Below are 24,696 nucleotides of genomic sequence, written 5' to 3' on the forward strand. Positions count from 1 at the left end.
TTCAATAAAGCTAGATGACAATGAAGAAAAATGAAATATAGTAAGTTTGGGGCTTGAGCTCAGGGTCAAGGAACTATGCCTTAGCTTTTTTTTCTGCTCAATGCTAGCAATATACCACTTGAGCCACAGTCTACATATGGCTTCTTGCTGGTTAACACTGAAGATAACACTCTCACAGAATTTTCTACCTGGGCTAGTTGTAAACCATGATTCTCAGATATCAACTGCTTGAGTAGCTAAGATTAGAGACCTATGAAACTAGGGCCTGGCAAGAAATAATTTATTTTTATTGTTATTTTTTCTTTGCCAGTCCTGGGGACTGAACTCAGGGCCTTGGCACTGTCCCTGAGCCTCTCTGTACTACCTGAACCACAGCACCACTTCTAGGTTTTTCTTGGTAACTAATTGGAGATAGAAGTCTCACAGACTTTCTTGTCTAGGATGGCTTTGACCCGTGATCCTAAACTCTCAAGCTTCTTGAGTAGCTAGGATTACAGGCATGAGCCATCTGTGCCCAGCCTGAAATGACTTCTTCACAAAACAAAACCATATGAAAATGCTTATAGGATAATTATCTAATTATCCTAATTCATTTGAGATAGTGACAGGTACAAATTATCAGAAATGCTTTGAAAGTGTCCACATACATTACAATCTACTGGGAAAGGTTCAGCTTTTGGATGAACGAAGGCCCTGAAATCATGTTGTACATGACAGGACACATACATGTTCTTCTCCTTGTGTTGGTGGCCTTTCTACATGCATTGTTAATTTGATATGGTCCTTAAAATTGTTACAAATATACAAATAGCCCTTGGCAGAAAAAAAACGGTTTCCCATATCTGTAAGAAGTCTTGGGAAAAAAAAGATGATGACAGTTATCAACTTTTCATAATTACCATTTACTGAACTGACATTCACAGGTTAAACACTTAAAAACATTATTTAATTTAAACACAGAAGCAAACTACCATAGGGTTTAACTAAGGTTTAAAGAAACTGTTATATACACAATAACTATTTAGGTTTTTCTGGTCCTAGTCCTGGAGATTGATTTCAGTGGGTGTTGTCCATGAGTTGTTGTTTTTTTTTTATTGTTGTTTTGTTTTGTTTTCCAATACTTGGGCATGAATTCAGGGTCTGGGCACTGTTCCTGAGTCTCTTGTGCTCAAGGCTAGCACTCGACACAATGCCACTTCTGGCCTTTTCTGATTAGTTTATTGGAGATGAGTCTCACGTACTTTTCTGCCCAGGCTGGCTTTGAACAGCATTCATCAGATCTCAGCCTCCTAAGTAGCTAGGTTTAGAGGCATGAGCCACCAGCATGCAGCAATGCTCAGAATTTAAGCATTACTTTATATGTATGATGGATTATGATTATGATTATGAAAGCAAAGAAGAAATGCTTGAAGTCCCAAATGTTTTATTGGTGGATATATATTCAGTGCCTAACAGTATCAGTTACTTCATAACAGAACCTCAATAAATAGTTCTTGTTTGACTTGTAAGCAGATTCATATCATTCCTATGCAACACTTAAGTATCTAATAAAAACTATTGATGATGGTGACCATGTCAATAGTGAAGTAAGAAAAGAAAAGGAAGGCTGGGTACTGGTGGCTCATATTTGTAATCCTGTCTACTCAGGAACATGAGCGCTAAGAATTATAGTTTCAAAGCCAACTGGAGCAAAAAAAAAAAAAAAAAGGCCTAGTGTGGAACTGTGACTCAAGTAATAGAGGGCTACTCTCTAGCCTTGAGAAAAAGCTCAGTGCCCAGGCTCTGAGTTCAAGCCCCAAGACTGTGGTTTGAAAAGGAAGGCACTGCAAAAGGGTCAGCCATCTGAGATTTTACCATTACAGAAGGCATACTAAATTTTAAATGTCTGCAGATTCACATAGGATCAAAATATTCATGCTGTGTAAAAGCCAACAGGAAAGCAGAGAAAATACAGTTGAAATTCAAAAACATTCTCCATAGAAGTTTTTTTTTAATAGGTAAAAAAACCCAGTTCTTCTAGGTTCCATTTGTTAAAATGTTGGATTCACGTTTTAGTAAAATATCCTATTGTTTGTATATGTATATGTGGAGGGGGGTGGTTAATCAAACTCTAAGGATTTTATACTTCCCAATTGCTTCAAACTGCCTATAGAACAACTGTACATTTTGTTTTGTTAGTTTAACTATATCAATTATTTATATTCAAATACATGAATATTTTATGTAAATATGATTTACATAATTAACATAATCAATGATACGTTACTATATATTATAATTGGTGGTGTGTAATTAATGGTATATTATATAAATATACATTACATTTACATATCTGTATTTATACTGTCTAAGGTTTACACACAGCATATACATATACAAAAAAGATACTGAAATAAATATCAGGGAATCAGAAGGACTAGAAAAACACCATAAATAAAATGGCAAATTTGGATTACGGTCATCATATGGATTTTATAAAATTTTAATTTACATAGTCTTTATATTTCAACTTTATCATAGGAAATATTTTAAGATTAGAATGTAAAATCAATGGTGTATTTTTAAATTATAAGCTTATGCTTGTATTACTCATTTTAGCATATAATTTATTTTCCTTAAAAAGTTATATTTTCTTATCTCCTAATTAAAACAAATATAAAACTTTATGGTCCTTAGTAATCATAGAGAAGAAACTAGTCATTTGTTGGAGGATTTATATATGGTCATCCCAGTTATATGTTCATAGTGATGTTCAGTTCTACTTTCCACAATAACATTTTGTAGACTATATTAATTAATCACATCTTTGATCTAAAACACAGATGTCTTTTATATACATGACAAGTGAAATGTAAAGCATAATTATAACTTCAAACTAATCATGAAATTATTTTAAGAATCATTCCAATTGATGTGTTAAATTAGACATTTCTAAAATTCTTTCAAATGCTAGTATTTATTATTTCCTAAAATTTTTCTTTCTTTAACACAGGAAAACAGTATGTGAGATAGTACTCCAGGGACATACATACATGAAGATAATAGATTTGAGAATTTTTCTAATTATATCTGTCACATCTTAAATATGCTAAAAAGTACTTTCTTTGCAGAGATCCGTGACTAAAAACAGACTCTAAACATATTTAAGGCAGTCATTTACAACAATAAACTGTAGCAATCTTTCACTTTAATCTCAGGGAAAATATCTTGGTCATCATCTATATCACCAGATATTAACTGATTGATTGCATAAAACTGATTTTTAATCAAATGCAGGTTTCCACTGGCAATGAATCTATTCCCATCTTTTTACAAAGGAGAAGTATTTCCTCTCCACAAGCTAAAACAATAAGTGGTATTTGAACTGCTGGTTGAAAGGTAGGAGCACTGGTAATCATTATTTCCCCTTGTTTGTTCAGGCCCTTCCAACAAAACAAACAACCTTTTTGTGATTGGATTGACATGGTGTTAACAATGCATTTAATGGCCAAATCAGTATGAATACAGGTAAAGCTCTCACTAATACCAGTACCAGGATGTTAAAGCCACCTATTTTCTAGGCAGCCAAAAATAAATAAATAAATAAAAAAGAATAAGAGAAAGAGAAGAGCTCTCCTCCTTTGGCAAATAAGGCAGTATGCTAGTATTCACCAAAACACATCATTTAACAACCTCTGTGTCACTCTTCAGGCTTTATGTTAACACACTCATACCGTACCTGCTGTCTTTTCAGCAATTTTAGCTTCTGTTGCTTTCTCCTGGAGTTCCAGCATAAGCTTTAATTTTCTATGTTCTTTATCTTCTTTGGTCAGATTTTCCTGAAGCTAAAACGCATTGAAAAGCAATGCATTCTTATTAGATGACTCTCTTCGACAAATCCAATTTATTTCAAACTAAAATTTTATTCCTAAACTCTAAATGATGTTATACTTAATTACCTAAATACATTAATTCTATAGAAAAAATTAGGTTGTAAGGCATCGACACAGAAATTACAAAAACATGCAAATACACACCAAATTTCTGATAAACAGACATAAGTAAAAAAAAGAGAAACCAAAATAACTACTGGAAAAGCATCCTCATGCATTCCTTTGTCTTAAAGCAAAAGATTTGGAAGGTTTGTGCTAATATTAACAGACAGCAGCTTTACAGTTTCTCTTAGTAATTATAATATTTAGAAACAAAATTAATTAAGATAATAATCTTAATATTTGATACAATTCTTTTATGAAAGCTGTTTCATAATATTTCATATAAATTGGCACTTTCATCTTGACTCATAATTGGCATATAATAACTACTAAATGAAAGCACAGAAAATATTTCATGCTTACACAGAATCCTTCCAAATATATATTTTTAAATTCTGCTCTAGGCTTTTGTCATTTCTGCTGTTTACCTTCGACATAATCAACATTCTTAACATCATGGTTCAGTTTGATCAGGTCAAACAAGAATATTAAAATCAGAAAGGTAGCAGAGTTTTTAAAGAAAAATTCACAGAAAATGAGTGTCTAAAATTAATGCTTCTAATGAATGTAGCTATCAATTAAAAGAAGTTGATATAACAAGGAGGACTGAATAAAAGTACAGTATAAGATGACACTAGGTAAAGGACAGTATCATTTGTTACTTTAAAATTTACTTACCAAATGAATGACAGGAATTTAAATCAGGTCCTGTTTGAGATAGTTGTAGTAGTAGTAGTAGTAGGAATTGGACAGGTCAAGGCAAGAGTGAAGGAAGAAAGAATATGGTCAAAAAATTTATGTAAAGGTAGGGCGGTAGCCTTGAGCTGAAGAGCTCAGGAACAGCACCCAGGCCCAGAGTTCAAGCCCCATAATCGACAAAAAAAAAATTTATGTACGTGTATGAATATTGAACAAGGAGCTTGCTGAGCCTGGTCTGGAAAGGATGATGAAGAATAAGAGACAGAGATGAAGTAGGTAAGTCTGATCAAGATACGCTGTACGTATATGTCCAAATGAAATCCCTTCTAACAACTAAGTAATGCCAATAAAATACTGATGTGAAGAGAAATTCTATTACATATATTGTTGAGGTGAAATACAGGACATAGATACTAAAAACCAAAAAAGAGAAATTAAGAAAATAACATGCACAAAATGTGTATTTCTCATATTCCTTGATATTAAGGTACTTCCATAAAACTTAAATGAAAATTTGTTTTACTGGTATCTACATAAAGAACCAGTTTATATAAAAGGAATCTTATAGACTCGTAGCAGGAAAAGCAAAAAAACTTCATTTTCATAGTCAATAATTTGACTCAATCAAACTCTGATAGCAAAGTAAGGAAACTACATAAAACTACTGGTGAGGGATTAAAGAATACAATAAGCCAGAATAATTATGCTGTCAAAGAAAATGTACCAGGCCACAGCTAAAAGTATGTTGTATAATAATCAGACTTTCTGCATTATACCTTTTTATTGCTTGCTCTGAGACTCTCCAATTCTTTTAGAAGAAATGCTATTGTTTGTTCAGAGTCCAAAGTAACTTGGTGAGGAATCACATGTTCATAATTTAAATCAGTCTTCCTACTTTCCATAATGCTGTAATAAAGAAAACTATTAAATAATACACAACATTTTATTCTTGAAAGGAAGGATATAAATTTAAATTTAACAAAAAATATGCAAAGGTACATAAATACACATTTCTCTTTCTTACAGACATTCTTTTTTTTCTTTTGTCAGTCCTGGGGCTTGCACTCAGGGCACTGTCCTTGAACTTTCTCAAAAGTGTGCACTACCACTTGAGCCACAGCATCAGTTTCGGCTTTGTCTGTGTATGCAGTACCAAGGAATCATGCATATCAGGTAAGGTCTCTACCACTAGGCAACACTTCCGGCCCTCTTACAGATATTCTTAAAGTACACCTCCATTTCACAAAGAGATGCCAATCTATCAACTAAGATAGTTAAATTTGCAGGAAGCATTTAGTAATACCTAAGAGGCTCATGGCTCAGTAGACTTGACAAAAATCACTCAAATTTTAGAGCTAAAAATATTTCAATTAGTAATTCCAAATTGGATTCTACTTGCATTTCTTGCTCTTCTAAAAACGCAGAAAATATGAGGTGTATTTTAGATCTGGTATAAAGAATATCTTATTTACATTATTAATTTCAAACATGAAAATAAAAATCTATTCCAACAATATTTAATGTTAGGTGAAATTAATTTTTTGATATTTTGTATGCTATTTGAGAATACTAGCAATTTTTTTTTTTTTTGGCCAGTACTGGGCTTGAGCTCAGGGCCTGAGCACTGTCCTTGGACTTTCTCAAGGCTAGAGCTCTACCTACCACTTGAGCCTCAGCACCACTTCTGGCTTTTTTCTATGTATGTGGTACTGAGGAATCGAATCCGGGTCTTCATGCATGCTAGGCAAGCACTTTAACCAGTAGGCCAAACTCCCGGCCAATACTAGCAATTTTTAAAGAAATAGCACAAAGGAGAAAAAGGGATTATTTTATGAAGGTATTACAAAAAATGTGTAAGCAAGAGACAAATCTAGGAATCACTATCTTGCCATAATGGTATATCTCCTAATGTAACAAACAGAGATCTTAAAATCTCTACACTAGGGTTGGGAGTGTGGCCTAGTGGTAGGGTGCTTGCTTAGCATACACAAAGCTCTGTGTTCAATTCCATGGTGCCAACATACACCAAAAAAGCAGAAGTGGTGCTGTGGCTCAAGTGGTAGAGCACTACCTTTGAAGAAGCTCAACAACAGTGCCCAGGACATGAGTTCAGGCCCCAGGACTGGCAAGATAAAAATTAATCTCTGACTTTAACAGAATTCCAGTGGCTCATGCCTATAATCCTAGTTATTCAGAAGGCTGGGATCAAGGTTTAAAGCCAGCCTGTGGTCGGGAAAGTCCCTGAGACACTAATCCCCAATTAATCACCAAAAACTGGAAAAGGAGCTGTGGCTCAAGTGTTAAAGAGCTATCCTTGAGCATAGAGAGATTCAGTGACAGTCCCTAGGTCCTGATTTCAAGCGCCAGGACCAGTGGGGAGGGGAGGAAGGGGAGAAAGAAACTTGCCTTCCTTCAAACTTACTTTGTGCTTTTCCTCTTGAAACACAGTACCAATATTATGAAAATAATAGCAAATGTTGGAAAATTCCTCAAATTCTCAAGTTTCTGACATGTCAAATTTAGAAAGAAAGAAAATTGAAATAGGAGAGAGAAAAGTTCTTATAGATAGAAGGCTGACTGTAGCACTCACTTGAAATTTTCAGATGTCTCGTTATCTGGATGAGGACTGACAACTTGAAAATTCCTTGATATCTGTCCCAGAAGTACTGTTTCATCACATGTGACATCACTTCCTAAAGCCTCCAAATTCTGATGCTTGCTCTCCACAGAATTCATAGTCAGTTGCTCATCTAGCTGTCCACTTTTATTTCTCCCTGTAGTCTCTTCCTCAGGAAAAATGTGGGCTCTATCTGTACCTAAACACAATATATAGAAATGAAAGTTACTTGCTAAAATATTTCAGTGAAATAAATACATTTTATGCAAACAAATACCCTCATGACTTTAAACATACACTTAATAGTTACTTAGTGATTGTAATATAAAACTTGTCATCTGTATTTCTACTTCAAGTCAGCTAGGATAAATAATGTATTGGAATAACCTTAGTTTTTAAGTATCTGATGGCCAGGAAGCACCTCAGATGATTCCAGCATTCACTCAATCCCGAGAGCCACTAAGTTTAAAGATACATTTTTCTGATTTCTCAAAATAGGATACAATAAGTTAATGATTTATGAAGTGACAATGTACACAGAACACTGGTATCTGACTGCATGTGTGGGTTTGAATTCCAGGATTTCTATGTGAACAATGTTGGGCCAGTTATTTACCCTATTACTTCAGTTTTCTGTTTGTAAAATGCAAATATAACAGGACTTACATGAGTTGTGAGAACTGGGTACTTAAAATACTTGGCCTAGTATCTGATATAACAATAAATATGAAATGCTATTTTGTTATTATAAAATAGTAAGATGAATAAGAATTATTTTAATTTCCATTTTTATTAAATAGTAGAAATATGAGTTTCTCACAAAACTTATTTTAATCTGAAACATATCTACTTCAAAGAAATAATCTATGCTTAATGTTATAATAAAGTTTGAGGGAGAATCAAAAGCACACATTCAAAATAAACTATCATTTGTTAAGTCAGATCACAGGTACAAATATTTATTGGTACTCATACTTTTTAGTAATTCCAGAAGAAATAATTCTTTTGGCTTTAAAAGACAGATTTTTGGCCATTATTTCTCCAATCTGTGAAATTTAAATTTTGGGTGGAGGGAGATGGGGACAAAAACATGAGAGGGGTGTCAATGTGTGAGAAGTGCTGTATCTGTGAGAAGTGATGTAACTGTGACCCCACTATACATTACAATTTTTAAAAGGTAAAACAGCAAACAATCAACAAAGTAGAGACACTTTAAAAGTAATTCTCATAATGTATTCGGACTTTACTGCTTTTATAGCAATAAGATTTAAGACTCAACAATTATTCCTTCCATTCCCTTCTTTCCTCCCGCCCTCCTTCCCCTTTCCTACCCTCTCCCTCCTTTCTTTTGTTTATTCCTTTTTTCCTTCTTCTCTTCCTTTCTCCTTCCTTCTTTCATTTTCCTTCCTTTTTTCTTATTCTCGTGTGTGTGTGTGTGTGTGTGTGTGTGTGTGTGTGTGTGTGTACTGGTACTAGTCCTGAACTCAAGGTGCTATCCCTAAGTAAGGGTTGTATTCTACCATTTGAGCTATGGCTTTACTTCTTTTGGTAGTTTTATTGTAGAGTATCAAAGATTTTACTGCTGGCTTTGAACCATGAACTTCAGATCTCAGATTCCTGATTACGTAGGATTTTTAGGTCTGAGCCACCGGCACAAGGCTAAACATTATTCTTTTTTAAAAAAATTTATTGTTTATTGTCAACGTAATGTATGGGGGGGGGGTTGGAGTTACATTTGCCAGATGGTAGGTGCATTATTTCTCACACACTGATATCCCTTCTCATGTTTTTGTCCCTATTTCCCTCCTCCCATTCCCTCCCAATCATCTTGTTTTCCCCACTTCCCTTTCCTATTTCAAATAAACAAATAAATGTATATGCAATGTACCAAGTAGTGAAGTCAGATATAGTAACAATGAGATTAACCAAAGGGAAACTAAAGAGAAATAACATAGTACCTTAAGAACAATAATCACACAAGATAAAGCTCTTATTTCCATATCGTAGAGATCCTTTCATTTAGTCTCATCCTATATGACCTTATGTACCTAGTTTTTGTGCTATTGTAATCCTCTGCTAGGAGTGTCCTAAATGTGTACTAATTATTACAAGTGAGGGAAACTACTGAGCCTATCTTCTTTTGGGTCTGGCTTAATTCACTTAATATGATTTTTTTTCCAACTATCTTCTTTTGGGTCTGGCTTACTTCACTTAATATGATTTTTTTCCAAGTCTTTCCATTTCCTTACAAATGGGGCGATGTCATTCTTTGGGATGGCAGCACAGAATTCCATTGTGTCTAAACAACACATCTTCTTGATTCAATAATTTACCGAGCATCTGGATTGGTTCCATATCTTTGCTATGGTAAATAGTGCCACAATGAACATCATTCTGCTAGTGGCTTTAGTATGTTTTTGTTTCTGGACATTTAGGTAAATGCCAAGGAGTAGAATTATGGGTTCTTAGGGGAGCTCAATGTTTAATCTTTTCAGGAACTGCCATACTGCTTTCCAGAGTGGTTGAATGAGTTTACACTCCCATCAACAGTGTAGTAATGATCCTCCTTGCCACATCCCCTCCAACATCTATTGTTATTGGATTTCTTGATCATGGCCATTCTGGGTGAGGTAGAATCTCAAAGTTGTTTTGATTTGCATTTCTTTTATGGCCAGAGATGTCAAGCATTTCTTCATGTGTCTATAGCTCATTCTTTTTTTCCTCTTCAGATAAGTCTCTCTTTAAGTCTTTGGCCCATCTTTTAATGGGATGCTTGTTTCTCTGAATATTTGTTTTGGAGAGATTTGATTTTTTTAGCTGTAGATGTATTTTTGATATGAGGCCTTTGTTGTATGGCTAGTTAAGATCTTCTCCCACTCTGTGGGCTTTCTTTTCAACTTGGTAGCTATGACCTTTGCTATACAGATGCTCTACAGTTTAATGCAGTCCTATTCATCCAGACTTTCTTTGATTTGTTGTGTTTCTAGGTCTTTATTAAGAAAGTTTTGATCTGTGCCAAGGAGACCCATTGTATCTCCATTCCTTCTTATAAAGTTTTCAGGGTATCTGCTTTTACCTTGAGGTCTTTGATCCATTTGGAATTAATCCTTGTGCTGGCTGACACAGAAGAATCCAACTTTAGTTGTCTGCAGGTGTTTAATCAGTTCTTCAGCACCACTTGTTGAAGAGGCTGTCTTTCTTCCATTCTATTTTTTTGGCTCCCTTATCAAAGATTAGGTGGCCATAGGTCTGTGGGTTAATTTCTGGGTCTTCTGTTGTATTCCATTGGTCCTCAGGCCTGTTCTTGTGCCAGTGCCAAGCTGTTTTGGTTAGTACAGCTCTGTAACAGATACTAAATAAACATTTTTATTGGTAAGTAGAAGCTAGATTGTAAGTCACTTGTTTTTGAAATTACACTGATTTCACTTTAAGAGAATAACTTAGAATAGAAAGGACTGGGTATGTAGAGTGACTACCTAGCAAGCATAAGCCCTGACTTTAAAAAAAAGTTAAATTAGAAGAGAGAAATGTGGTATCTTAACAAAATACTGTGAGATATCTATAATACTTCAACAATATGTTCAGTGAAAGCCTTAATAATTCTAGAAATCTTTTCTCAACACTGTTGGTTTGCTTTTCATATTCATTTTCTATCTTAATTTTTAAATAGATGATGATGGTAGACTAGAATCCTGAAAATAATCCAAATGAGGGAATTTTATATATGAAAACTAAAGAAACTGTCCATGTTTTCTAACATTAGCACATATACTAAAAGTGAAAAATTTAAAATAATCCAAAGGGGGCTGGGAGTTTTGCCTAGTGGTTAAAGTGCTTGCCTAGCATGCACAAAGACCCGGGTTCGATTCCTTGGTACCACATAAATAGAAAAAAGCCGGAAGTGGTGCTGAGGCTCAAGTGGTAGAGCTCTAGCCTTGAGAAAGTCCAAGGACAGTGCTCAGGCCCTGAGCTGAAGCCCAGGACTGGCAAAAAAAAAATAATAATTCAAAGGAATTTTATAAATGGACATTAGGAAATTCTTTATCATGAAGAAACAATGTTTTCTAACACTATTATTTATATGCTAAGTAATTAAAAGAAAAAAATTATGAATAGTTACTGAAAACATTACCAAAAGAATAAAAATTGCTCCCAGGGACATAAAAAAAACACAACAGGGTGCGCTCGCTTCGGCAGCACATATACTAAAATTGGAACGATACAGAGAAGATTAGCATGGCCCCTGTGCAAGAATGACACACAAATTCATGAAGCGTTCCATATTTTTGACCCAGATATTAAACCACAGACCTATGTCCACCTAATCTTTGACAAGGGAGCCAAAAAAATAGAATGGAAGAAAGACAGCCTCTTCAACAAGTGGTGCTGGCAGAACTGGTTAAGCACTTGCAGAAAACTAAAGTTGGATCCTTCTTTGTAGACCTGCACTAGAATTAACTCCAAATGGATCAAAGACCTTGAGCTAAAAGTCGATACACTGAAAACTTTACAAGAAGGAATAGGAGATACACTAGGCCTACTTGGCACAGGTCGAAACCTTCTTAACAAGGATCAAGAATCACAACAAATCAGAGAAAGGCTGGATAAGTGGGTCTGCATTAAATTGCAGAGCTTTTGTATGGCAAAGGACATAGCTAGTAAATTAATTAGGAAGCCTACAGAATGGGAGATCTTCACCAACCATACAACAGACAAAGGCCTCATATCTAAAATATATCAACAGCTCAAAAAATTGAATCACTCCAAAACTAATCTCCAAAGTAACAACCATCCCATTAAAAGATGGGCCAAAGACTTAAAGAGAGTCTTCTCTGAAGAAGAAATAAGAATGGCCTATAGACACATGAAGAAATGCTTAATATCTCTGGCCATAAAAGAAATGCAAATCAAAACAACTCTAAGATTCCACCTCACTCCAGTTAGAATGGCCAGGATCAAGAAAACTAATAACAACAGATGCTGGAGGGGATGTGGCCAGGAGCGATCACTACTACACTGCTGGTGGAAGTGCAAACTCATTCAACCACTATGGAAAGCAGTATGGCAGTTCCTCAAAAGACTAAACATAGAGCTCCCCTATGACCCAGTAATTCCACTACTTGGCATTTACCCAATTGTCCAGAAACAAGGACATACTAAATCCACTAGCACAACAATGTTCATTGCAGCACTATTTACCATAGCAAAGATAGGGAACCAACCCAGATGTCCCTCAGTTGATGAGTGGATCAACAAGATGTGGTATTTGTACACAATGGAATTCTATGCTGCTGTCAGAAAGAATGACATCGTCCCATTTGTTAGGAAATGGAAAGACTTAGAAAAGATAATATTAAGTGAAGTAAGCCAGACTCAAAGGAACATAGGCTCAATGGTTTCCCTCATTTGTCATAATCAGTAGAAACCTTGGGCTCTACTAGCAGAGATTTGCAATAGAGCAAAACCTAGATACATAAGGCCATATAGTATGACATTAAATGGAAGGACCTCCAGGATATAGAAACAAAAGCCATATAATGAGTGATTGTTGTCTTTAATGTACTATGTTATCTCTCACCTCTTTTGCTGTCCCTTGGTTATCTCATATTGTTACATTATCTCACTTTGTTTTCTGATATATTGGATATATTTGTATTTGGTTATTTGAAATTGGATAGGGAAGGGGGGAAATCAAGATGAAGAGTGGGGGTGGGGGGGAGGGAAATGGGGACCAAGACATAAGAAAGGGTATCAATGTATGTGAATTAATGCACCTTCTATCTGGCAAATATAATGTAACCCTTCTATTAATTACAATAAAAATATATGAAAAAATACAATAGGCCTACACTGGTCTCCAGTTTATGAAGTACAAAGAATCCTTAAAAGGAAACATAATGAGCAATGAACAGTGTACACTATAAAATTCTCCAGATCCCTGGGACAACATACCCAAGTTCTTTAGACCCTTAAAAATCCTGACCCCTTGACTTGAGACTAAATTTATTACTATCTACAACTTGTTCCATTGCTTTTACATCTAGATTTCTAGGTCTGTTCAACATCTCTGTCTTTTCAGCATTTGTCCCTATCCTCATTTGCTCTTCATTGTCTATAGTCATTATTTGCCAACTAGTTTTATAGCTCTTTATTTAGGTTAAACTTGTGATCCCTGAAATCTCAGTGTATCTCAGCTATGACTGAGCTAATTTCTCCAAAGTTCTGAGTAGATGTAAAAGCTTCCCAATAGGAAGAGTAGTCAAATAATTCATAATTTAAAGTATTCATCAGACATATAATGCCTGTTTTGCAAATCTGACAGTTCACACTTTTCTTCTGAGAGTATGACGGTTTAATTTTACCTTACAGTTTAATTTTACCTTACAGTAAACAAAGCTGATTTAGAAACCTCTCTCTCTCTCTCTCTCTCTCTCTCTCTCTCTCTCTCTCTCTCTCTCTCTCTCTCTCTCTCTCTCTCTCTTCTCTCTCTCTTATTTCATTGCGTAGAGGGGTTATAGTTATATTCACCAGATAGAGGGTACATTACTTCTCACACATTGATATCCCTTCTTATGTTTTTGCCCCCATTTCCCTCCCCTCGCCCCTCCTCTCATTCCCCCCCCCCTTTCAAATGAAAAAGTATACAAAGGTAACAAAGTGGGTTGCTATAACAATATGAGATTAGCCAAAGAGCAACACAAGAAGAGAGAAAAACATAGTACATAAAGAATAACAGTCACTTATAATTAAGCACTTGTTTTAATGTCCTAGAGGCCTATTAATTTGGTCTCATCCTATAAGGCCTTATGTATCTAGGGTTTGAGATATTGTAATCCTCTGCTAGGAGAGTTGTAGATGTATAGTAGTTATTATAGATGACATCTCCCACTTTTTTATCATCTACTTTAGCATGTATGATCTCAGTAAATTATAGTGAAATTCTAAGAATACTTCCATTATTCTTCCTGTCTGCCCTACTGTGTGTTATGCTTTATCAGTGCCCAACCATTTATATAGAGGGTTTAACTTTTGTGATTAATTTACTATCATTCATTGAAATCTGACAATGTTTAGTATGATATTCCCTATAACAGGATATAAGGATATCAAATACTAATAAGAAACAGAGAGCATCATCGAAGTATCTACAAAACAAGGTCAGACATACGATGATTTGAATACAGTGTAATAAACATTAGATGGGGCTACAGAGTACATTAAGTAGACATTCATGCTTAATTGGAAAATTCTAGGAAGACCTTTTAAGGCAAAGGAAGAATGCAAAAAAATTTACTTCCCAAAGTTATTTTTTTTCCCTGCCTGGGGCTTGAACTCAAAGCCTGGGCACTGTCCTTGGGTTTTCTCAAAGAGCCCTACCACTTGAGCCACAGCACCACTTCTGGCTTTTTCTATGTATGTGACACGGAGGAATCAAATCTGGATCTTTGGCATGTTAGGTGAGCACTGTACCACTAAGCCAAACTCCCAGCCCCACAAAGGTTTTATTAAGTTGACAGACTATAGAAAGAAAACAGAATAAGTGTAACAATGGTACAATGGAAAGGAAAAGATTTTTTAAAGTTTTTTTATTGTAATTAATAGAAGTTATATTCACCAGGTAGAAGGTACATTCCTTAACCATCATTGCTACCCTTCTCATGTTTTTGTCCCCATTTCCCTCCCCCATCCCTCTTCTCATCTTGTTTTTCCACTTCCCTATCCTATTTCAAATAAATAAATAAGCATATATACAATATATCAGATAACAAGGTAAGATACTGTAACAATATGAGATAACCAGGGGACAACAAAAGAGATGAGAAATAACATAGTACATTAAGAATAGATTTTTCAAAGAAAAAAAATCGGTCTTCTACTGACATAAATTGCAAGAAAGAGTGAACATTTCTAAGATGGAGGTTAAGAAAATTCAAGATGTGAATCACATAGACTGAAGTTGATGAAATGGACTGATTGTAAGGTTATAAAGAAAAGTACTGAAATGTTTTGGAAAGGAAAATTTCAGAAAATGAAGAGAAGAAATGGGAAATTAATACAAAAATCAACATGGAGTACTAACATGTTAAACACAAATAAAAGCAGGTGCAGGTTGCTCATGTCTGTAATCCTAGCTATTCAGGAGGCTGAGATCTGAAAAAATAGAGCTATGCCTCAAAGTGGTAGCTTCCTAGCCTTGAGCACAAAAACACAGGGACAGCACCCATTCCCTGAGTTGAAGCCACATGAGAGAAAGCAGACAAAAACATATGACTGAAGTCTTATCTTAAAACTTTTTTTTGGTTAGTACTGGGTTTGAACTCAGTCTTCAGCTTGCTCAGCTTGCTTATTTGGCTGTCAGTCTATCAACTGAACCATGTGTTTTGTATTATTAAGATAATTTGTCTTATGTAAGTTACAAGGTATAAAAACATCTATATATTTTCACCTAGATCCCTCAAATATTAACAATTTACGACACTACCTTTATTATTCATTTTTAGTAACAACCATCTACCTGCCTACATATACTCACTTATATTGTTTACTTGAAAGTTTTGAAGCAAGTTCTATGTATAAAGTACTTTTAACTTATGAGGAAATTTAAGGTATTTCTCTAATATTACTAAATTTTTCTATTTTATTCAAACTTAAATAAAATATCTGCATTAGTATTTTCTCTAACCAAGAGAAGAGGATAACAGTTAGAAAATTTTAAATTCAGTCTTTATTTTCTCTGAACACTGCACTCCAGGAGAAATGTCTTTCAACAATAAATGATAATGGGATGAAACTATCAAAAGTTTTGACTGACTTTATTTGTATTGTCTTATCATTTCTGAAAGAATCACACATAGAAATTCAAACACAGAAATCAAAACAGGCCACAAAAGTAAACTTTGGGAACTGTTTTGTTCACCACTGAGTTACAAAGAAATACATCAAGTAAAAATATTTCTGATTCATGCTCTTAACCTATACACATATGGAAACTTAAAACTATAACCCATCCTATTGATTCCTCTCTCATCTTCAGCTTGGAGTGGAAATTCTTTATTAATCAACATTTTTGTTTAATCAATGTCACTTTTAACTGTCCTGTTATTATGCTTAACTGAATTAATATTTTAAACTCATTTTTTCTATATGGATTTAAAGAATAAACTAATCTCAACTCATGTCTATGGAATCTGACTTCTTATTCTGTGATTAAACATCAGGAAAAATTTAATGACCATTATTAATTCCTGTATTTGTTTTTCAAAAGTACCTTTTTATTTGGACATAAGAATTCAACATAACAAATGATGTTTTTCTAATTGTCCTACTTATTGCTATTTTGCAACTACTTGAAAATTATGCTCTAGCTCTTAAATTATAATTCTTTACAATTTCATCTACAGCTATACATAGTTCATGCATTTGGACAAACTGATAAAAAAACGTTTTGGAATTTTTAATACCAAGCTGTAAACAACTCTGATTCATGGTTTCTTGTGTCTATCTTTCTAGTGACTTTCATACTGTTAACAATGTACTATTACTTAAAGAATTCCTGCTTACTTCTAGAAATTTTAGTACTGCCCATATTCTGTGTTTTTAAATCCCTAATTGCTTAGTCTAGAAAAACAGTAGTATTATAATACCATTTGCCATCCTAGAAAAGCATTGATATCCCCTTTAAATTTAATTCTCCAGGTAATTATATATGAATATATAAAATCTCAGTTAAATTGATGCTACCCAAGAAATCATGACTCACAACCCAAAATAACTATTATTTCATGAGTATTATACAGAGTGAGGAGGTGGCTAGAATCAAATACGGATTCTTAGAGGCTGGGAAATTCTGTCCTGCCTGGCTTTGTAAATAGTTTGTGACAACTGGTATCTGTGTAAACGGATTTGATGGTCCCCTGGGGGGTCAATACTGTTTACAGAGCTGTTTCTTCAGAGTGGTTGTGTTAGAATTGTCTCTAGGGGATCCTACCAGGTTACTCAGAATAGCAACATCCCTGCTACCTGAAAGTTCAGAATATAAAAAGACAATAGAACAGAAGCAATATGGACAAATACATTAAAATATATGGATTTCCCTCTCTTAAAATGAAAGTGCTACTTAGGAGCATTTAAATATAAAATGAGCCATAAAGGAGGCATTTGTTATTGTGTTTTCTGCCACTTGTTATCATAATTGGTATCTATTTGTTTAAATTCTGTCTTTTGGGAGGGGGGAGCAATAAGAGGGAAATTAAGACTTATATCCTAGCCTCTGATTTTATAAATTCACGATCAACAAAAATAAAAAATTCAGGGCCAGGAGCATAGCCAAGTGGTAAAGTGCTCTCTTACTACTCACCAAGCCCTGGGTTTGATTCCACAGTACCACATACTCAGAAAACACCTGAAGTGGTGCTGTGGCTCAAGTGGCAGAGTGCTAGACTTGAGGAAAAATTGTCCAAGGACAGTGCCCAGGCCCTGAGTTCAAGCCCCAGGGCTGACAAAAAAAGTTTCTGCTTGTCTTTCTATGTTTTCTTTCACTTTTTTTGTTATGACATGTTAAATATGATGACAGACTATAACAGTATCAAACATTAAGCAAAAGATGTCTTTTCCCAATAGCTTAACTGGTTCCTAAAAATGGACATCAGTTTAAAATAATCAAAGCAACATCATCTTATGGCTCCTCATTAATTTTACCCGTTCCCTTTAAAAAAAATCAACTCAAATACAAGTCTATCTTTTTATCTACTATTTATCATACAAATACTATTTTTTTCCTCTCAGTAAATATTTCCAACTTTATAGCATTTTGAGGGCTCATTTTCCACACAGATACATTATATAAGCTCCCCCTCCAAGGGGAAAAAAACAACTTTCACAAAATAGAAAAATCGCATGAGAAATTTCTATCATATCATTGTGGACCCACCAAATTATAATGTGTACACAAGAAAAGCTGATGATCCAAGTATTCTATTTACTATAACACGGATATATTTAGACTTTCAAACCAGAATTACAGTGAGTGTATCTGTTCTGAAGACAAACTTCACAGCTGTATTATGACTTCACTACATGTTAGGATGGTCAGCAAATTATTTAAACTCTCATCAACTTCCCTCAGTAAAAAGAAAAAAAGGGCTACTATGAGAACTGAGTTATCTAAATTATAAAAAAAACTCTTGGAAAATTATCATAGAATACACATTCAATAAATGTTAGTTATTATCTTTAAATCAGCTTTTAAAAAAGTTAGTTTCTCTATTTTGATTTCTCCTATCTTCCTGGGAGATAAGTTTCACCATGCTGGGATCGTAGTCAAACTTACAATTTACATTTATCTCTAATTAATTTCCCTTAAACATTAACAATAAAAGATGTACATCCATTTTCCTAGTATTACTTGTCAGAGTTCATATAAAAACTTTCTCAGTATTCTGAACAAATGTATTTGATGGGCTATGGTTAGGATGTAAATGTGTAGCTAAAACTGTTTTCTCCAAAAAGTATTAGTAACTCTGTAAAAGAAAAGTCTTTCCTAAACATTAATGTGTATAACACTTTCAAGGACATATAAACAGAAAATAAAAGCTATTTAATGTAATGACAGTCATAAACATAAAGAGAAAATACTTAAAATTTTAATTAAGATATAATGGTTTAAGAGGGGTTATATAATATAATAAAACTATTGAAAAAGCTATAGTATTACTTCAAGATGTAAAAACAGACATGAGAAAAGAGTCTGAAAAAAATCAATGTGGCATAACCAATTATTTAAAGATATACCAATAGAGATATTACTGTAAATTCACTTAAAAACTTTTATCAGGGTGATGTACAGAATGGTAATAGTTACATTCATAAGGTAGTGAGTACATTATTTCTTGAACATTGTTACTCCTTCCCAAGTTTTTCCCTCACTTTCCCTCCTCTCACCATCTCCCAGATTGTAAAGTTCATTTCCAACATATTGTCTTGTGAATATCGCTGTTATACTGGTTCATTCTTTGTCATCTGTCTCATCACCTTCTTTTTCCCGTTCCCTTCTCTGATTCAAATAAACAAATGAGTATATAATACACCAGTAAATTCACTCTTATGACAAGAAAATGAGAAGGTAAAAACTATTAATGTAACATAATTCAGTATTGGCACAATAAAGAAAACAGTGACTAATTTTTAAGATGGAGATGGAATTAGGTAACTTGTGAAACTTTGTTTTAAAATGTGAAAATTTGTTACTAAATACTGTATATTAACTCCCACAAATTTGGCATCAATAGCTACAGCATATTTCAACCATAATTTTCACTAATCTGTCTACATACAAACTACCTTTCGTGCAGACATTTTACAGATCTGCCAACATACTTATGTTGTGTCTACATACAACAATGAATTTTAAGATAGTTTTGTTTATTTACAATCTCATCACAAGATTATTAACCAATCTATTATGGTTAGAAACATGAGATGACAAAAATTACATAGATTATGGTCTCTAACGTTCAATGGTGGTCAAATCTATTTTGTCTCTACTGATTGTAAAAGTTACATTATATTTATCTTCATAAAACAGCAGAAACACAGTGGAATTTTTTTAATTTACTGAAATTGAAGTAAATCAAAGAAATGAATTATGGATATAGACATTTGTCTCAAAATATTTGAATAAAAAACAGGCGTTAAAATGAATATTTGCTGAATATTGGGTACATGCCTTTAGTCTCGGCACTTGGAATGTTGAGTAAGGAGAATGAACTGTGTGTTTGAAGCCTAAAGTACACACAAAGATGCTCAAAACAAACAGAAAACAAAACATTTAACAATCAAAAGAAAAAGAAGAATGAGAACTTAATGTTTAGTACTTCTCAAATACCAATATGATGCTAGATGTTTAGTAGTATGTAAAGGTAAATTTTTAAAAAATTGAATCTGTTCTCAGGGAAAAGGCAGAGTCAGTGAGACAGCATGACTAACACTTGTAAAATAAGCAAAAAGTGAGTGGTGGGATAGCAAAAGTCTTAGTACTAACCTTAGTTAGATAGGTAAGTACCGTCTAAACACATTTTACATGCTATTTATAAAATTCAAAATATTCTAGTAAGATATTAAACATTAAGAAACCATTAATAATATTACAAATATTATCAGGAAATCCATGACATAAAATAATTTTGAGAAATATTACATTTATACTCAGCACATCTCAGTTTGGACTAGGCACAATGAAAAGTGGCTGACTGACTCTTACGTAATCCCTGACAAGACATACTACACATATATTAAAGGACAGTAAGAACATTTTGTGGGGTAGAGTCTAGAGGTAGTTACAGGATATTGAAAGAAGGTTTTATAAAGGTTTGTTAAGCAAGAAAACTCTTAAAGTTATCAAAATTATGCAAGTTATTCATTTGAACATTAGAGGTTTACACTTAACATCTTATATTATACAAAGGCAATGAACACAGTAAAATCTCCTAAAGCTTAGGATAATTACTTATAAACATGAGAACTTAAGGCTTTAAAAACTGATATAATTTTATTTAAAATGCTGAAAATGTTATTTAACCTGAAATGATTATGAAAACAATTCTAATATTATATTAACATAATGGCAAGGATTTATTTTTAACCACTCCTGTATTGTGAAGTATCTGACTATATTTTGTATATTTTAGACCATCTCAAATTTTCTTATAAGAATGATTCATATAATAAGGTAAACACATGAATAGTATGACTTACTTTCCATTTCCATGACTGCAAGTAAAATAAGTATAACAATTATATCTTTGAAGTATGATGATATACTGATTTTAAATTCTTCAATTTCCCAGAAATCATTTATGGAAAACCAATTCTATAGTTATAAATGCAAGGAAGAAAGGCCTCTTATTATATATGCTTTTTATTTCATGAATACCTTTAGATTCTAGTAATAAAATACAAGAATTACCATCAGATACTAATCGGGAATCACTGAAACATAATGTTAGTTCTAATGGATGGATGATTGTATTTGGTCTTTTGAAACTTTGAAGTATAGGTAAGTCTTGATCACACAAATTAATAAATCCTAAAGCTGGAGTTAACAATAACCATTACACCCAAATTCTGAAGCTTAGCCCAGCCAATTTTTCAAAAGGTCAGGTTGTGAACTGGAGAAGATCAGGGAGGTCCACTGCATAGCTTTGTTGCCAGGCATCTCTCCTCTGGATTGTTGCAGGCATTTATTAGTATTCGTCAGCAGACTCAACAAAGCAAACAAGAAATTCAAGCACGAATAATAAAATGAAATGCTGCTATATAACCCTTTGTCATTCAGCAAATATGGGACTTTTTAGCTACATTGTTCCTAAACCTGGGTTACTACTTTAATTTTTCTCCACAGTGCTGACTGAATGAGTATGCATGTGTGTTAAATGCAGAGCTCCCCTAACAACTGCAGGACTGCCATTTAATCTGTTGGTAGATGGACCATTTCCTGTGGGAACCCTGGCTATGATTTCCAGATCCACCAAATAAATCTCAGATTAAGATTCCAAATGAAACCTGCCTTTGGCAGATAAAAAATGTCAAGATGGATATAAACAGTAAAATTATAAATTATCTAGGTGTTGCATGACAAACTAATGTTCAATTTTTTGTTGACATGTACCCAGATATCAAAACTATATGAGACATTCATCAAATGTCACACTTTCATAATATTGGAGGCATCATTAAACCTGTTTGACTAAGGACCACAAAGTGTTTAAGCAGTAGCTCAAAAGTATATTTGTGCAAAGTAGAAGAATAAATTTACATATCAGCAGCAGCTCATAAGGGATGGGTAAATATTCTGTTTATCTCTCATTGTAATTCAGGTTATTTTAAATACAAGGTTTTAGGAAATCATTATACTCTATATGACATCATTACACAACTGTCTATGCAAATTGTTTTATTCAAATTCAGTACTCCACCCCCCAAAAAAACAAAAACAAAAGCATGCAAAACAAAATCGTAAGGGTGTTATTTCATTAATCAACTGTGACTGCTAGTTTCTTGTAAACCAGTTACAATATAGCATCCTCAAATCCTAGAGAGTTGGCAATTCAAACTTTTTTTCAGAAGCACTAAATATTTGAGACAAAAAAGCCTCAACAAAGTAAATTTATTTTTTGATAACGTGTTCATTTCAAATGACTTGAGGGAGGGGCAGAGACAAAAAAAATATAGAACATGTTAGAAAGCAAATGGTTTATTCAAAATGCAGAGGAAGACTTGTGGTAGTTTTTCCTGCACTCCAAGGAGATCAAGAACTGCTTTTGTTAATGACACCTTTTTTTTTCCATAGCTCTTCTTACCTGTACTATAATGTAGTCTTAGTCTTGATCTATATTGGGTGATTATAAAACACACCTAAGAAAGTTTTCTGAAAGAAAAAAAAAATTGAATTGCTTTTTTAACTTTTCTAAAAACAACTGAGTCAAAGCCTTTAGAGATATCAAAATTTCTAACATGTGGTTTAATTAAAAAAAAAAAAAAAAGGGCCCAGAGTTTGGCCTAATGGTAGAGTACTTGCCTAGCATGAACAAAGACAAAGGTTCAATTCTGTAGGGTCACATATAAAAAGCCGGAAAAGGTACTGTGGCTCAAGTGGTAGAGCTCTAGCTGTAAGAAAGCCCAAATACAGTCTCAGCCCCTGAGTTTAAGCCCTGGGACTGGAAAGCAAACCAAAACAAACCAAAACCAAAAACAGTTAAAAAAACATTTAGTTAAAATAGAACTCTTTCAAACTATTAGTTATTTACACTTACACTAATCTGGAGGAAATACAGAATATTCTATACTCTGCCTTTCAGATTCTACAGATCATACATAAGCCTGAAATTTGTTCTGTCTTTCCTATCAAATTTCTTTCCTCCAGTAGAAGTTGTTGGTTCAAGAAAACCAATGCTAAATAAACTCTCCCTATCCTAATCTGCTAGAAAGTGATATTAATCTAAAACTTTTGTATTTTCTAGGGTAGAAGAGGAAATTAATTAAACAAGGAAATAATAATACTTTGTCCTTAACTTGATCAGATTTTTATCCTAAAAATGTTCAAATCAATGAGTGTTGTTAGTTATATTAGCCAATTGTGTTAGTTAAGTTCAGAAAATATCAAATTACCTTAGGAACAGTCAGAAAAATTTATAAAAGAACATGTTTGTTTTATGAAAGAAAAATATTGGAATATCAAAAATATACACATGTATTTTCTATGTAACAAATAAAATCTCATTAACATAAACTCTTAACTGCTACTGTCCTAATTTCAAAGTACCAAAACATTACATTATGCAAGAATTCAAAAGACAAAAACAAAAACCAAAAAACACCCCTAAATCCATGAAAATCAATCTTTGATTTTAAAAACAATACTTTTTAATGACCGAGTACAATTTTAAAATTTGGTAAGGATGATGAATTTTACCTAAATGCTATAGATTTTTCATACACTGCTAAGGAGTAAATCCCAGGCTTCAAAGATACTAATAATTGTACCACTGAGCTATGAACATTTTTAGCCCTCTTGTAATATGTTTATTTTAATAATTTCAAATATAAAACTATCTGACCAATTTCAATATGTTGAAACCTTCTTTGATCTCTTGGCCTTTTCATATTCTCCAAGATAAGCAAGCACAAAGGAAAACAGTATATAAGTTCTCTCTAAAAGATAATGTATATGACAAAACCAAGTCACTAAATGTTTGGAGTGTTTGGTAAACTCCAAACAAATCTTTTACTCTACTACTGTAGTCTCACTTTTAACAAAAATGTAGGGAATAAAAGTTATGTAAGCTAGTACATTTTGCTATAAAAGGTATATTTTTAATACTCTTTGCAATTACACTTTGTAATTTAGGAGACTTTTTTTTAAGTACCTCAAATATATTAAAGTCCAGGAAGTGAAATCAGTCCTATGCTACAGTTAACCAGAACCATCTCTGTAAATAGCCTTAAGTTCAGTTTATACACCAATGTATATTGATCTCATAAATCAACAAAATTCCAATGCACACTCATACTAAGGCCATCACTATACCGATCTTAAATAAACTGAACCTTTAACTTGTAGAAAAACAAGATGTTATAAGTATCATACTAAGATCTGAGCTGTAAATATGTTTTTAGGAAGTGTTTTGGAATGAAAGGCCATCAACTGAAATAAATGAGGATTTTTTACTGAAGAGAACCAATTCTTTTTTTTTTTTTGCCAGTCCTAGGCTTGAGCTCAGGGCCTGAGCACTGTCCTTGGACTTTCTCAAGGCTAGAGCTCTACCACTTGAGCCTCAGCACCACTTCTGGCTTTTTTTCTATGTATGTGGTACCAAGGAATCAAACCCGGATCTTCGTGCTAGGCAAGCA

At 33.7% G+C, this 24,696-nt stretch overlaps 1 protein-coding gene and 1 non-coding gene across 9 annotated transcripts in view; one reads left to right on the forward strand and one right to left on the reverse strand.

The window, feature by feature from the left end:
- Mipol1 (mirror-image polydactyly 1) overlaps positions 1 to 24,696 on the reverse strand; it is a 268,040-nt gene that overhangs the window by 186,082 nt on the left and 57,262 nt on the right. For 5 of the 8 annotated variants that reach the window (XM_090345136.1, XM_090345140.1, XM_090345133.1 and 2 more), the window contains 3 exons: positions 7,264 to 7,489; positions 5,450 to 5,594; positions 3,719 to 3,824 (listed from right to left, as the gene is read on the reverse strand). In XM_090345136.1, the coding sequence (XP_090201262.1) occupies positions 3,719 to 3,824; positions 5,450 to 5,594; positions 7,264 to 7,489 (477 nt within the window). Of the gene's footprint in view, positions 1 to 3,718; positions 3,825 to 5,449; positions 5,595 to 7,263; positions 7,490 to 10,366; positions 10,639 to 24,696 lie in introns of those variants that run through there. The other 3 variants (XM_090345141.1, XM_090345138.1, XM_090345137.1) reach the window with 2 other exon arrangements.
- LOC150055182 (U6 spliceosomal RNA) lies at positions 11,472 to 11,578 on the forward strand. Its single transcript, XR_016537735.1, has one exon. It is a non-coding gene; the product is annotated as a U6 spliceosomal RNA (small nuclear RNA).

The sequence above is a fragment of the Megascapheus bottae genome, chromosome 14, assembly GCF_031878675.1.
Source record: "Megascapheus bottae isolate mThoBot1 chromosome 14, mThoBot2.hap1, whole genome shotgun sequence".
In the NCBI taxonomy this organism is placed as follows: Eukaryota; Metazoa; Chordata; class Mammalia; order Rodentia; family Geomyidae; genus Megascapheus; species Megascapheus bottae.